Raw genomic sequence first — 16,406 nt, forward strand, 5'->3', positions numbered from 1 at the left:
CTGCTTAGAGATGGCAGTGTTCATGGAATTTCAGTCACAAAGGAGCTTGGGCTGCATTTGACCTTCAGGCTGCCTGTTGGTCACCCCTGCCTCTGGAATTCTACCTGCTCAAAAGGGAGTGTGAGCCCTGGCTCAGCGGTGGCCCAGGTGGTTGAGCTGTGTCCCATGCACCAAAAAGTCACTGGTTAGATTAACAGACAGGGCACATGCCCAGGTTGCAAGCTCGATCCCCAGTAGGGGGTGGGCATGCAGGACACAGCCAATCAATGTTTCTCTCTCATCCACGTTTCTCTCTCTCTCTCTCTCTCTCTCTCTCTCTCTCTCTCTCTCTCCCCCTCTCCCCCCCCCCTTGCCCTCTCCCTCTCCCTCTCCCTTCCTCTATCTCTAAAATCAATAAAAATATATTTTTAAAAAATAAAAGGAAGAGTGAGATCTCATAGGAAGCAATGAGCCAGTCTTGTCTCCAGGGCACTGAGCAAGAGGAGCTGAGCTTATTTCCCTGCAGGAGGAGGACATCGCTGCTTAGAAATGGCAGTGGAATTTGAGTCACAAAGGAGCCCGGGGTAATAAGAGGCCTCAGCCACCATTCACCCAGGCTTCCAAACCACGCTCCATGATTAACGTCTGCACGCTCCAGGGCAGTGTCATCATTTTTGGTGGTATTCCTCATTTTAAGAAAACTAATCATCAATTCCTAGTTGGCAACCTATCTCAATGAAGCAGATCTAAAAGAAAAATCTGCTCCAAAAGCCCATACAATCTACCACCAAGGGCTGCATTCTAAATTGAGGGAGGCAGTGGCTATAATACCGTCCTAAACCATCACAAAGAACAGTGTGACCCTCCGGCCGTACCCAGCGTGTCCTGAGGGTCCAGACTCCTTGTCTTCATGCCCTGAGCTTGGGTGGGAATCCCATCACCTCCAAAGGGCCAGCCGAGCGATGACTCAGCAAGTCACCAAGTATTTGCTCAACCCAGATCCCACTGCGGGACTGTCAGTGTTGGTGCTGGGGGCACATGGGGCACATGGTTTGGGGGTTGGAAGAAAGGCATGAAAGGCTGAGAGTGTGGTGGTCGGGGTTGAGAAGAAGGGATCGCTTCACAATTTTTATCTTTTTCCAGCATTGTGGTAGCAGCAGTCACAGCCTGGCAGCCAGACCAAGAGGCAAAAGGCCAGCAGCACTCATCTAGTTCAGGAGGGTGACTGAGCCATGTCAGGGAGGGCCACCCGCTGAACAGAGTGGCAGCCGACAGAAAGGAAGGAAACTAACTGTAGTGGCCCCAGGAGCTCTGTGCACATCTGTCTCATTTAAGCCATAAAAAGCCCTGAACGTCAGGTGTTATTATCCCATTTCACAGACAGGAGTGAAGTCACTCCCAAGGCCCACAGCTGCCCGGGGCCAGAATCTGAACAGCACCCACATCTCGGGACTCTCCTTCCAGTGCCCTTTAACCTGCTTGTGACACAATCACCCCTGGGTATCCCAGAGCTTTCTCATAGGTAAACCCAGTTTCTTACTTTTCCTGAAGACTTGATTCCTTTTGCCAGAGACGCATACACAATGACCCAAGCCAGGAATAGGCAGAAGGCTAGCGGCCACCTGATCTCCCCAGGATATTCAATCCCCGCAGAAATCTTCAGCACAAAGTACCTGTGAGTGGGCAAGAGAAAGGAGGGAGGGGTGAGAGTCTTCGGGATCTAATCTCCCAACAGAGTCAGCAGCTTCAAGCCAACTTGGCAACCTCACCTTCCATCAGGGACCTGACCAGATCGGGTTGTGAGGGATTGTCTGCAGAGACCAATGGGATCGACCCTATTGTTATTATGTGCTGGGGAGGCCCCATATGGCCCCAGGCAGGCTCCATACAAGACTATGTCAGCTCCACTGTCACCATGAGATGCCCCAAGAGAAGGGCAACAAATCCCACGGCATTCAGGGGTCCCAACAGAGCCCCTGCAAGGCCTTACCAAGGGTGATGTCTTTACAGAAGGCCACATCACAAACAGAAACTCTAAACTGTCCAGAATGGCTTTGGTGTGTTTTCTCTGTTGTTCTACTTTTTTATGAGAATGCATTCCAATAGTGTTTGCCTAGATTTAAATGTAAAAATCAGTCCAGGGTCTGTGTGTGCTGAAGAAGTCACCACCTGCCTGGAGATCCCACATCCCTGGCAGTAGCTGGGAGCCTGGCCGAAGGTGAGCAAATAGCTTCTCTCCTGGGGATGGGAGGCAGCTATAGGACAGTGAGTTCTAATAAGAGTCGAACCATCCCTGCAACTCTGAAGCAATCCTGTCAGGCCTCCTGGATGAAGGGCAGGGTTGGTGGTTTTCTGTGACCTGAACAAAGGCCCGGCCAGAACCCAGATTCTACGGGACTGCAGACATGACAGCCCAGCACTTTCTGAAGGCAGCAGCACCGGCCCCCACTTTCCCGCAGCCAGCTAGTGAGTGACCACCTGATAGTCTGTTTTGCAAAGCCTGGCCACACTTTTCTGAACAGGGGTGGCCATGCTCTGGGGTGACAGAGCCTGTTTCAGTCTCAGCGTCTGAGGCAACCTGTGCTCCAGAGCTTAGGGGAAGTGACCAAGGGCTGAAGTGAACTGGGCTCCCAGACCTTCCCTGAGCAATGAAAGGACCTCCCCATGTTCAAGGGTAAAGCACTTAATTCCACTGCACCTCAGCCACCTCCCTTTAAAAAGGGCTCTCGGATGAAGCTCCTAATAACATTTCCTCTTGGAAATGAAGGCTGGTCCCAGAGGACGAGTGAAAACCACAGAAAGCTGATTCACAAATATTTAACAGCACGCTCAACCCTGTGGATTATGTGGTCAGACCTCCTCTGACCACCAGTCAGACTCAGTTTCTCAGTGCTCAGGGTGAGTCCACACACACCCTCACTGCTCCTATATCATCTTCAAAGGGATTATTTCAACTCTCGGCCTCACTCCCCCTTCTGTCTGCAGGGACAACCATGTCCCCTCTGAGTCTGCACAGAAGAGAAATCTGACACAGAAATTGACGGCAACCAGACAACCAGTAGAGATATTAGTGACCACTTTTTATCACAACCCAGGGCCCCACTAATACTGCATTTTATTTTATTTTATTTTATTCAGTTCGCTAAATTTAAAGTGGGAGACACATAACAATTCGGATTTTACCTGCAACTTCACCTGTAACATGGAAGCTGAGCTGCACTGCCCACACTCCCACAGGCAGGGATGTGAAGCCGAGCACCAGCAGCCGCCCTTGCTCTTGGCTGACATCCTCTCCAGTTGGCGGTAGTCCCCACCCTTCTCTACAATCCTGCTCATCTGTACTTTGCTCATTAGCCTGGCGAGCAGGCAAACACCCCTGCCAAGGCCCTGAGCACACGAGTGGACAACCCCCAACTTGAGGCCTAACTAGAGAACATTCTTCATGTACCTTCTGCTGGGACGCTGCCTACACTGACCTCCCTTGCGAAATAACTCCATGAACTTGACTAAATCGTCCTGTGGGGGCCGAGGATTTTCCAGTGTCCCTGGACATCAATCCTCAGCGTCTCTCAACACTGATGTAGAAAGTACAAAACTGGGGGAAACTGTTCTTGAAAAATGATTTTGTTTCTTTACATCCTTGACCATGACTTTGGTTTCTGACGTTTTGCCTCTCTTTCCTTCTCAAATGCAGAAGAAAAAAACAACAACTAGTCAACAGAAGGTCTGCTTAGATCACAATGCGTGCAGGTTTTGCAAAGTGTTTGTCACAACATCATGAATTATAGCAGCAGCGATTCTGTCCCCACCAGCACTCTGCCAACTCTCACCTCCAGGCCCAAAGGCACAACAATCTGCTCTCAGAAGCCAAACCGGGGACTATCTCTTCCTCAGTGATCACTTGAATAGGTAGAAAGGGTGCAGAGGGAGGCAACCCACCCCTCGGGCCCCCACACCTCCTCCTTCTGCAAGTCGAGGGTTCATGAACTCACTGGGCTTCTCTTAGAAAGTAACACAGAGCCATCTTACTTGAAGTACTCTTCACTCCCGCTGACAAACGTCTTATTGGCCTGGCTGGTGAAGTTAATCATGGTCAAGTTGGGATAGGCAGTCATACAGAAGGTCGAGTTCTTGATCTGGATTTTGGGATGGTCAGTGATGACACAGGAATCTGTAGGAGAGGACAGGATGGAACACGGTGGCATCTATGCAGAAAATATACCCAGGGGTCTTAGCAATTGAAAACCAAAAGCCAAAAAGATTTGCCAGGTAATGAAGAATAACATCGGGAAAGTGTTAGCTGAACCAGCCTAGATGGAGATGAACCGCAGAATTAGCTTTTATGTGTCACGGACCCCAGAGCCCTGAGTCGTACAGATAACAGTGGTTCTCCTTTATAGACACTCTCCGTGAGGTTCATGCTGCACTGAGCACTTCATATGCAGGCATTATCTCACTTAACGCTCACAACAGCCTATGCAGTGGGTATTATTACCACTGTTTTTAAATTGAGGGAAAAGGCTCAAAGAGGTTAAGTAACTCCTGAAATCATACAGCTAATGAGGAAGAGAATTGGGACTCAAACCCAAGTCCTCAGAACTCCACAGAAAGTAAACGGCTTGCAGAGATTAATTTAATTAGACATAAGCAAACCTCCTGAAGAGCTACTGCCACAGAAGGCTTCCTTATACGTTCACCTTGAATCCACAGCCTGGCAGTAAGAATGACACATAGTACCTACATATGACATTGTTTCCTACACACCCATACGGGCTAGTGGAGGCGGCAACCATGCGGTGTGCTTGTGAGCCTGCAGCAGGACCTAACCCAGGGGTTCCCCGGGGATGAATTTGTTAGTGCCAAATGTCTCCTGCAAAAGCTCCTGGGGCTGAGAACCACTGCTCTTAGCGTCTTCAAAATGCCTTCTTATTCACTGTTTTGTTCTTTAGTCTAATCAAATACCAGAGAGTTCCGGGAGGACTCCGAACTGATAACTATCAAATACCGAGGAAGCATCTGTTTCCCGGCAACAGTCACCTGAATGCAGACACTTAAAGCACCATCCACATCCCTTTTCTCTCCCTAAACACAGTATTTATCTCTTGCCCTCCTGCCCAAAAGTACATCCACCCCCTAAGACTGAAAAGATCCCTAACATGCGGGCAAATGCCAAACTGCTTGTCTCCCAAACTGCCACTGTGAAGCACAAGCACGAAGGCAGCGGCGTGTCTGGGTCACTGCTGCCTGCAGAACCAGGTCACGCGCTCCTGCGGCACTGCAGCAGGGCTCCCGGCAGCCTCCTGCAATACCCCTTCCTGCCGCCAGATGGCAGAAGCGTGCTTCCGCGCCGTCAGGTCGGGCCTGCCGAGTCATCAGAGAGCTCTGCGGCCCAGCAACCCTGAACAAAGAGCTGCGATAATGATCATTCTAAATTGGAAGCTGTTTGAAAGGGATTCTCTTTACTCGGGCAATTATTAATAAATGGAAGCAATGAAAGGCTAGGGAGAAAAGGAGTCATTTAATTAAAGTTCTGATGAAAATTAAGCCATTCCAGAAATAGAAATGGTATTTATGTGGTTTCCGTTTTAAATGGCCCAGCTAAGCTCCTAATTTCACAGAACAGTCGCTGGTCTCACTTGGCAGGGCATGGATTATCCGTGTTCCAATACAGATACCTGGGTGGTGGAGTCCCCCTGAGGAAGAGTCTTTCTTACAGAATACTAGTACACCTTAGAGAGGATGTGTGGCAAATGGCTTCTACCCATGGACTAGGGGAGGGCTCGTCTCTGGGGCTGGTGTGGGTACCTGTTCCCAGCATCTGGATGGTGAGGCAGGGCTCCTGGGGAGTAGGTCCCTAGCAATTCTGAGAAGGACCTGAATTAAATACCTCCCTGCCATGCGTGAAGGTCACAACGGCAGCGATTCATCCCCTTCTCTCCTGGGACTAACTGCCTGCTATCACAGGGTAGGGTGATTATAGGGTTGTGAAGGAGAGGGTGAGCTTGGGAGGTTATTTGTGGAACACTGCATCGGGGAAGGAGTGGTTCTGTTTTCTCTCTCAGAGTGGCCTTTTGGGAGAGAGCCTGAGATACCCTTTGTCTGGATTCCCGACTTGTCCATCAGAGCAGTGGGGCTCTGAAGCCGCCTGTGTCTCTGCAAGTCAGACCATCATCACCTTTCTACGTCACCCCAGGACCCCAAAGGACCAATACTACTTCCGCCTGGCCCCCGTAAGGGAACATGCACGTGTGTAGAGAACAAAGAACAGAGAGGGGGTGCACGCGCGTGTGCACACACACACACATTTGCTTTTTAACAAACAAATGAAAACATTTAAAAATAAGATAAGATCTGCCCAGCCTGTCCATACGTTCCCAGGGCGGGAAATGTCCATTGTCTCTCTGTTGAGAGCTTGCATAGCTTTTCTGGTTTGTACCAGTCCACTAGGAGCTTAGCTGTGCAGTGTCTTTACTCTGCCTTTAAAGCTTCCTGGGTACTGTGAGCCAGACTGGAAACTCCACAAACCCAGAGGTACCATTCACGTGCCCGGCCTAGTCTATGTGCTCAGCTTGCTTTAAAAAAATAACAAAACACATGCATACACATACAGAACTATAAAATAAAAACATGTCCATAACAGATAATGTAGAAAAGAATGGCCCCAAATTGCCAGTGAAACGATTGTGTATCATCTTCCTATATGTCTTCTATCCATGCATATTCTCTTAAGAATAATAAAAGTACCCTATAAGTCTGTATCTTGTTTTTACATTTAACACAATATGGTGAGGATTTCTCCATATTTTATGAATATTCATTTTTAATGACTATAGAAAACTTCATCGTATAGATGCACTATAATTTATTGGAACCATAGAATTATCCAGTAATTACTGAATTTTTATCATATGTGTGTTTCTGATATTTTTCCAAGACTGGAAATGTGGCTGCAATGAACAATCATGTATAGTCCTTAACTGTGTCTCTGACTCAGACAAGCTTCCTTTTTATCCCAACCTCAGCCACAAATAGGTAGGGAACACCTGGGCTGAGGTCACCCTGCAGGACTGAGGGGGTAGAACCTGCTGGGACTCTTCGGGGGCCCTGGCTGAGCAGATAATCAGGAGTCATGAGACCCAAACCCTATTGCTGGCTGTACCTTGTGACTCACAGCCTGACACTCCCACTCTCTGAGCCTTTGAGTCCACTTTCTCACCTGCAAAACAGAGGTCATGTTACCTGCCCCTTGGAACTCTTGGGCACTTATTAGGAATAGCAGGGCCATCATTTATGAAGCTACTTTGTAGATTGGGAAGCATTTAGCATGGTAGTTAGGACCAGGGTCTTGGGAGGAGGGTACTTGGGTTCAAATCCCAGATCTACCACAGAGCTATCTCTATGACCTTGAGCTCCAGTTTTTATCACCTGTAAAGTGAAAATAATATTGCAAGCCATATGTTGGTTTATTGTTCATGTTAACACTGGTAATATGAGTAAAAGGGTTTAACATGGCTCTTGGCATGTAGTAAGTGATGCTGGGTATTATTATTAAGTGTTAAGGTGCCACACAAATATTGGTGGATGTTGTTAGTAGAAGAGAATGGTGTTGCTGAACTACTATCCCACCCGGGGGACAGCTGCAGGCACTGATCACTATGACCCGCATGGTCCCTGAGGGAAGTCCCCAGGGAAGCTCCCACAGACACTGAATCAAGGCAGCAGCCCTCCTCCAGCAGGCACTCCCCTGAAAAGCAACTCCCCTCCCTGGCACAATCTGGAGTGAACAAGCTGGGCTCTGGCATGATGTCGAGGTATTTCTCCATTCCAGGCCCCACATCCTGGGAGATGCCCTTTGCCTACCATGGCCACCGTCTTCAGAGAGCCATCTGGCAGGTGGCTTTCAGTTGTGAATCTGGGGACAGCTGCCCAGTGGGGTTCTCTCTCCAGCAGCTTTGCAGAGGTGACCACCAGGATGTGGGCAAACTGCACCCTAGTGCCTCCTACCCTTGGGTGTGCCTGGGGAACCTTAACAATACAGACTCCTAGGCTCCATCCCCAGATTATCTGAATCCATTGGTCTGGCATGGACACTAGTGACGGTTCAATCTGTTAGTTCCCCGGATGAATTTTATTTATTGGTATATCCCAAACACCTGGAGTCGTGCCTGGTACACAGTAGGTATGCAGCCGATAGGCAGCAGCTTGGGTAGAAAACCACTGCTCAAACCTAAGAATTTGTCAACATGGAGATTACATAGATGAGGACACTGAGACCCAGAGAATCTAAGAGACACTTACTCCTGCTCATACCACTGGTGGGCCCCACACCTGGGAGCTGCCGCAGACCCCCAGCCCCATTCCTGAGCACATCCAGGTAGGTGCACAGGGTTTGAACTGTGGGTATGTGTCCCTAGTTTTAACTCTTCTCCAGTCTTGCCCAAAGCCTCTGCCAGGGGAACGTGGTCAGGTAAGTATGTACGTGATCATGTGTGTGAAAATACTCCAGTGTGAACTACTGTATGTGCTTGTCTCTGGGGGCGTGGGAGGGAAGGACACACCTTTCTCTCTTAAACACACCCCAAGGGTTAAATAATGTCCAAGTTCTGCCAAGGCAAAAGAGCTGATTTGGGGGCCAGAAATAAGAGCCAGTCTGTAGAGATCACAGGATTCTGCCCTCAGCACAGCCCAGCTTAAGGGAAATGACAGATCGCCTGGGGAGAAGACACCACCTGCATATGGGGCCTGTTAAAAGGACCAGAGCCTTGGAAGGTGACTGATAGAATTAGCACCTTCCATTTGTAGAGCTTTATACTTTTTTTCCCAGCTGCCATCATCATATCCTTTCATTTCTTTTCTCCTTGCAGCAATCCCATGAGGTAAGCAGGATGAAGGACATTGTTGCTGTTTCTATTTTGCAAATGAGGGAAACTCAGACTCAGAGGAGAGAAGTTAGGTGACACAGATACACGTGTCCTTGGGGCTGGGATGTTTTATGGACCAAGAAGCCTTGCCCACGAACCAGCCTGTGTCTCCTCACATTTACGACTCGCCCTTGACCCAACAAGCTGACACTTCTCCCAAGTCCTCACGTGCCCGTGGATTTCAGGTCTGAAACCCCAAGAAACACTCCCTTGTCTCCCAGGCAGAATTCCTCTCTTCTATTATTACATTGTGCACATTTCTACCAAGGGCTTTAGTTGAAGTGCCTGTTCTCATATGAGCAGGATTTTGTAAAGTGTAGACCCAGAATCACTTGTACCCCTCCCCCAGACTCTAGGACCTCATTGCTTTTCAAATTGTACTATGCATATGAGTCACCTGGGGACCTTGCTAAAATGCAAATTTCCCAACCCTCCCTACCCCAAATCTAATAAATCAGACTCTGGTGAGCCTGCAAATCTGCATTTTTTTTTAAAACAAACACTCCAGCTATTCCTGAGCACACAAAAATTTTATGACCCCTTTCTGGGCCGTGAGCTCCTTAAATATTAGAATTAAGTATAGTTGGTGTTGTTTTTTTAAATCTCTGTGCCCCCAGCACCTAGCATAAGGCAGGCAAACACAATATGTGCTCAATTAATCTTCATTGAATGAATGAATGAATGAGTACTTCACCTAATGTAGGTATATCCAAACTTACCTAATAAAAGTCTGGTTTTATCTTTGCAGTCTGGCGTGTTCCAAGGGTTGTTGCAGGAGCCCCAGGGCAGCACAGCCACAAAGGAGGCAAACAGGTAGAAAAGTGTGTAGCAAATAATCACGTTGTAGTATATGGCTATTAGGACGGAGATGATCAGCATTGCAATGCCACAGCCTGTGGAAGCAAAATTTCCAGGGATTTATTTCATCCCAAATCCTACGGATTTCTTACAGTGGGGCAGGGTGGGGACAGGTCTTGGTTCTCTTGTACAGAGGGATACACTAATAGTGGTGACCTGTGTGTTTACAAAGGGCATCGAGGCATTCTGCCAGGAAGGGAACGTGCCAGAAGTGGTCATGGGTCATACTTTAGTGAGACCCAGAGGTGAAGTTGATCAAATAAAGAAGGAAGGAGTGAGTTCTACTGATCACCAAAGCAGGTCTCCCTTCCTGTGGCCGGAGGGAGCAATGTGAGTCTGAGGGGGCTGAGAGGCAGGGGGACTCACCTTGCAGGGCTGGGATGGCCTTCCACACGGACACTGGCCCCTGGCTGGCAAACTGACCCAGTGACACTTCTAAGAAGAAGATGGGCAACCCAGCCAGAGCCAGCATCATCAGGTAGGGGATGAGGAAAGCACCTTGGGAAGAGAGAATGGGAGTGAGAGCCCTGGGAGGCCAAGGCTGGGCATGGGCCCACTTTCCCTTTCCTTTACAGAGAGCTTTTGATGGTCCCGCTCAACCACAGGCACCCAGGGACATTGAAGACATTTCACGCTTATAAAAAACACAAGGGTTCCCTGCAAACATACTCCTTTTCTCAACCCCCACTGGATGAGCTGCTAGGATTGTGTGCTGGCTGGGTTTTAGTCTTTTTTTTTTTTTAATTTTAGTACTTCCGTGTCCCAAAATTAAGTTCTTCCTGTGTTCCACAAGTCCATGCCTTTGACTCATTGCTGGAGTCAGATTTGGTGAAATCTCATCATCTCTACAGCACCCCCACCCTCCAAGGACTTAACATTTGGGAAGCGAGACTTTGGGAGCCCTCCTTGGCTTACAACCCAAGTTACCTGGTTACCTGCACACCTTCTACCAGCCAAGGGGGCCTGCTCTGACAGACAGGTGGCCAGGCACCCATTCCTCTCCCACCACCGCAGCCATTACAGACTTCTCAACTTCCCTCTCCACATAAGAAGTCCCTTCCATTCCTCAAGGTCAACTCAAATACCTCCTCCTCCAAGAAGTCTCCCTTGTCTCTCCCCCCAGGCCCTGAGCACTTGACAATATTTATGTGGGTATCTCATCTAGACTATGGCTTTCTTTCCCTTGGAAGATTCTGTGGGGGTTTTTTGAAGGCTTGGGGAATAGCCATGTTCTCTGAAAAGGTTTGGGCCAGGAAGCGCTGCAATATGGGTCAGGCCAATTCCAGGACTAGTGGTGACAGAGCCCAGAACACTGTGCCCAATGGAATTAAGCTGATCTTTCCTAGGGCACTCTTTCTGTTCACCCTCCTCCCAACTTCCTGTCTGGGGGAGAGAACTTTCCTGTCACGGGTGGGGGTGGGGGTGTGGGGGGGTGGGGGGGGGGCGGGGATCACCGAGAGACTCTCCAGGCTAGGAAGGCTTGGTGGCAGGCAGCAGCACTGGGCTGCGGAGGAGTAAAATTAGGGGTCATGATGTGGTTTGTGCAATCCTCTTCTGCTCCTAGGAAGGGGGCGGTGAGCTCTCCACCCCACGCTGAGGGCTTCAGAGCCTGGGAGCCGCAGTGCGGAAAAGTGGGGCTCTCCGGGGCCTGGCTGGGTGCGCAGCTCCACAGCAGCTCCGGAACCTGGGCATGTGCGCTGCCCCGCAGTTTGCAGATCCCAGGCTAACAAAGCCAGGGCACTTTCACTGATCAAACTGGCTTGACTGGAACTCATCCCTTTGTGATCCTGTGTACCCACTGCCCTTCCTGTCACTGAAAGCTTTATTAGAGCACCTTCCTTCCCCCAGTTCCTGCACCCTGGTCTTGGGACTCCCTGAGGAAAACAGCAGAAACCTGGAAACCCGGCTGTGGTGCCCTTATTTGGGTGGCCACACATTTTTTTAGTTTCCAGGGCACCCAGATTGCAAATGCTCTGTAATCCTCATAAGTACTTGTCAACTTGTCCTAATTTGGAATTGGGAGGAGGGGCATTAACATATTTTTCCCTTTCAATTGTCCTGTGGTGCAGTATGTGTCCATTGTCCCTTTGCACCAAATTCCGCCTGGAGCTCATCCAAGAGACAAAAACAAAACAAAACAAAACAAAACAAAACAAAACCCAAAAAACAAACAGAAAAACAGAACAGAACAAAACTTAAGCTGCCTAACCTGATGGGGTGAGAGGCAAGTTTAACAACTGTGGGAGGGAGTTCCAGGTGCAAATTCCTATTATAACAACCAGCAGGGGCCAGCCACTGGCCCTGGGCACCTCAACATCGAGATGGCCAGCCAGGGTCCCTCCTTCAAGGGCACAGAGAGGTTCAGCAGATCCTAGAGGCCTGGCAGCTGGTGCTTGCTCACTGGTGTCCTCACCGTTTCAGAAATGCTTGTCTTTCAAAAGCATTTCTTCCACCCAGTTAGGGCAAATGAAAGGAAACCCACTTTGACTAAAGGATTTTGCTGTGCCGCTGGTGTGGGAATACTTCTGAGAGGGTTTTCAGAGCACAGCTCCTAGCCCCTCTCTGTTCACACCTGGTTTGCCAGCAGCCAGCATTCAGCACCACCCAAGTGCCCATTCCCAAGGTCTCCTGTGTAGGCTGGGATTTCCAAGTCATACTCTTAAAGCATCCTGAATTTGGTGTCCAGCACCACACAGAGTCTGGACTTCCCTGCATCAATGCCCACTTGGCTCGGGACCCAGACCCCCTCCCCACAGAACCAGGGGGGATCGAGGGCCCACCTCTTCCCCAAACTCTCTCCAGGTAAAAGCCTCTTGGATCTAGGGTGAAACAGTTACTGAAGCTCTTGCCCTCTGGCTTAGCCCTGTTGCCTCAGGGGATGGGGCTGGAGTGTGAGGAGGTTGTTCTAAGCCTCCCCTTGGGGCCCATCCTAGGGCTCTGGGTCCCTCCCCCAACCCCCAAGTGCCCACCCCACAGCGCCACAGGCGGAAAGACCGGAAAAGCCATACCTCCCCCGTTCTGGAAGGCCAGGTAGGGAAACCTCCAGACATTGCCCAGCCCTACTGCATACCCCACCATGGACAGGATGAAGTCCAGTTTGCTGGACCAGTTCCCTCGGGCCTTATTCTCATCCCCTTGCTCGTCCTCCTGGGGGCGGAAAAGCACATTGTCGGATAACAGCCCCAGGTTGGTCAGCAAGCAGGTCCCCTTCCAGCCCCCCATCCCTGCTGAGGGTCTTTCCCAGCAAGCAGGCCCCCACTTTTCAACCGAGGATGCATCAGCAAGCAGGACCCCAATTCCGAAGAGGGAATGCACCTACAAGCAGGAACCTCACCCCTCAACTCTACACTGAGACTCTTTCGGCAAGCAGGCTCCCAGCCCTGATCTGAGATCCACCTTAAACAACCCCTGAGCCCCTCTTGCCCAAATCCTGCAGTCAGGACACACCAGCAAGCAGCTTTCCCCAAACCTTGAACCAGTTGGTTGATCGCAAGCAGGTCCCTCCATCCCCAAACCCCTGACCAAGAGTTTATTAGGCAAGCAGGCCCCCAATGTCATGCCCAGAGTCTCCAGCAAGCAGGTCCCTAACCAACCCACCCCTCCCCACCCCAAACCTCTCAACACACCCCTTCCTCAGCTCTTTCTCCCTCTGGAGCTTGTGCTAAGGCCAGAGAGAGAACTGCAATGCCTGAAGCCAGCCAGAGCCCCTGCCTCCCTTTCTCTGCCAAAGCCTGCAGGCAGAATCTGCCTGGTTGGTTAATTTAGGGGAGGGGATACTTTCAGCATGGGGGTAAGGGAAATGGGCAGGAGGGAGATGTGTGGGTTAAAAAGGGGGGATAATAGAGAAGTGGATATGGCAAGAGATAGGACACCTAACACCTTGAATTCTGATCTAAATATCGCCATTAGCCAGCTATATAGTCCCCCGGGCCACTTGCTCTATCTGAGCCTCTGTTCCCATCTGTAAAATGAAGGGCTTAGAACAGCTATGCCCTGAGCACCTTCCCGCTCCAGCTTTGGGGCTCACCTCTGCAAACTCACACTAAGATGCTTTTTTTGGGGGGGGGGGCATACATGATTCTGGAATGTCTAACTACTAAACAGAAAAGCCACCTGAACTAAAACTCTGAAAATGTTCAGGACACCAGGCACCCCATAAAGCTTCTAGGACCCAGCCCCTGCATGGCTTTCATCTCCTCAGTCACCTTCCACCTCTATCCTAGCAACCCAGGATGTCCCATCCTGGTCCACAGGCCGAGGAGGATGAAAAAGCAGCTATCAGGAGGAGAGGAAGTGGTGGGGAGAAAGGCAGGTAGGTGTCAGAAAGGCAACAACAAAAAGATGGGCAGAGCTAAAAATAGGCAAATGCAGGGCTTGATCTACACTGAACATCTTTAGCATGCCCCTACATTCCTTCCCACATGGACTAGCCCCACCCCCACCTCCCGTTCTTCCAGAGCTGGAAGGGTGGGAGTTCCAGCGGCTTTTGCCGCAGTGCGGAGGTTAAGAAGACATGAGAAACAAAATTCTGCCTCCATCTGGGGTTACACTGGTGGGCACATGCTGTCAGAGGCAGTTAATACACACAGACGAACACTCCAGAAGTGGCCCCCAAAAACAAGGACAGGGTGGAAGAGCCAAAGTGTCTGTTCGTTTCTAATTACTCTAACAGCTGAGCTGCTGCATGGGTCTGTGGATAACTGTGTGTGTGTGTGTGTGTGTGTGTGTGTGTGTGTGTGTGTGTGTGAGAGAGAGAGACAGAGAGAGAGACAGAGAGAGAGAGACAGAGAGAGAGAGACAGAGAGAGTGAGAGAACACGAATGAGAACAAACACTAGAGTGACTACAAACAGAAGGGTTATATAAATCCAAAATCTCATCCAGGTGGATGTTCTGGTTTAGGCACCCACCACTGCACACATGCCTAGCCCTTGAGCCCAGGGAGGAGAGGAGACAGTGGAAAGGCAGGAGGGGACGAGCTGAGGCGGGTGGAATGGGACAGAGGAGAGGAGATCAGAGGAAGGAGAGAGACTGGGGGAACTGGAAGACGACGAAGCCTGTGTGGGAGAAGGGGCCACCGGGAATAGTTGCTTATCTTTCACCCAGGATTGGGGTTTGCTCTGTGGGGTTTTCATGCCTCTGGTTGAGCATAAAGGATCAAATGCAGAGCTGGTTCCAGGTTTGTGGAGCCCGAAGCTTATACAATTGAGGGTGGGGGGACCCATACAAAATTATGATGACAAAATTAGGTACCAGATTTTTTCTTTTTTTTAAATTTATTTTTGGAAAACCCCTGAAACTTAACTTTCAGCAGCAGGCTCCTGTGAACCCAGCTCTCATCAAATGAGTTCTCACGTGATAAATGGTAACTCACAGTGAAAAGGCTACAAAACTTAAACGAATATTTATTTCCTCTGGGTTTTTCTTCTTTTTTTTTAATTAAGAAAAGTAATTAAAGACCCAGTTATTGGCAAGTGAGGGTTGTGTCTTCGTAAGGGGGTAGGAATATATCTGCCTCAATTGCTTAATCAGGCTGTGCCCGGTTTCTGCTCCCACCGAGGCTGGGAAGGGACAGGGAGCGGCAGGTCCTGAGGTCGATCCCTCGGGTGGGGCAGGGTCATTACAGCCCTCCTGCCCTGAACTGGAGACCCCAGCGCAGTGCGAGCTTCGAAGCCCCAAAGCTGCTGTCAGCACCCATTACCTGACACTGCCAACCAGTCTCCGCATCAGCACACGTGCACCCGCCACTGCCCGCTCCCCTCGCGCGCCTGGGGAGCAGGAGACTGCGCGGGCCGAGAGCGACCTGCTTACCTGGGCGGCAGTGGTCGCCACGCTGCCAGGCAGCACAGACGTGATTCCATCCGTGCCCAGCACCACGGTGCTCTGGCTCATATTCACCCAGCCCACGGCTGGGGTATTGTTCCGCTCCAGGGTGCCCTTGCCCACACTCACGTCCGCATCCTCCTCCGGGCCCCGAAGGGCCGGAATCTTACAATGCATCGCGTTGCCTGGCCCTGCGCCCCCAGAAGGGGCAGCCTGCGCGCCATGAGTCTCGCTCAAATCCCTCAGAGCCGCGGAGGGGGCCGGCGGCCTTGGTCTCGGGCAAGCCCCCAACCCCAGGCGTTCAGCCTCACAGGCTCGGGGGTCGAGGGACTGGAAAGTTTGGGCGCCGGTGGAAGCCGACCTGGGCACACTGGGCGGCGTGGCCGAGGCTGCGGGAAGGTCCTGCTCCGGGCTGGTCCTGGGCGCGCATGAACCCTCGTGGTGGCCCAGCACCACCGCCGCCTCCAGGCTGTTGGCTGGTTGTTTATTCATTTCCCTGGGAGCACCGCAATCCTGCACATACAACGTGAAATAGGTGCAAAAAAAAAAAAATCAAGGCAGCTTTGAAATTAACCTGTGTCTACATATAGAGCTATGTTCACAGCTCAGGTCCAAACACAATATCTAGGGAACAAATTGAAATCTGGATTTTTCTTTCCTTTTCCAGGAAAAACTGCAGTCAGTATTTTTCAATTTGCCTGTCTGCTCAATAACCAGATGACATAAGGAAGCTAACGTTCTCCTCCCTGACGGAGTGGAACTGAGAAAAGAGGCAGAAATGGTTTTTTGGAGCAGTAAAGGGGAGGGTGAGAATAGCCCTACAGCC

The 16,406-nt window shown here is 50.4% G+C and overlaps 1 protein-coding gene across 1 annotated transcript in view; it reads right to left on the reverse strand.

Moving 5' to 3' along the window:
• The window catches only part of SLC6A5 (solute carrier family 6 member 5), a gene marked incomplete at its 3' end in the record, with an annotated part of 42,236 nt that extends 26,149 nt beyond the window's left edge, over window positions 1-16,087 (reverse strand). The window contains exons 1-6 of the mRNA XM_081099349.1: window positions 15,569-16,087; window positions 12,767-12,905; window positions 10,125-10,256; window positions 9,620-9,793; window positions 4,009-4,150; window positions 1,520-1,652 (exon numbers count right to left, since the gene is read on the reverse strand). Coding sequence (XP_080955475.1) covers window positions 1,520-1,652; window positions 4,009-4,150; window positions 9,620-9,793; window positions 10,125-10,256; window positions 12,767-12,905; window positions 15,569-16,072 — 1,224 coding nt within the window. The 5' untranslated portion in view covers window positions 16,073-16,087. The remainder of the gene's footprint in view (window positions 1-1,519; window positions 1,653-4,008; window positions 4,151-9,619; window positions 9,794-10,124; window positions 10,257-12,766; window positions 12,906-15,568) is intronic.
• Window positions 16,088-16,406: the final 319 nt, after the last annotated feature.

This window comes from Myotis nattereri (genome assembly GCF_964212035.1).
Source record: "Myotis nattereri genome assembly, chromosome: 9".
NCBI lineage: Eukaryota > Metazoa > Chordata > Mammalia > Chiroptera > Vespertilionidae > Myotis > Myotis nattereri.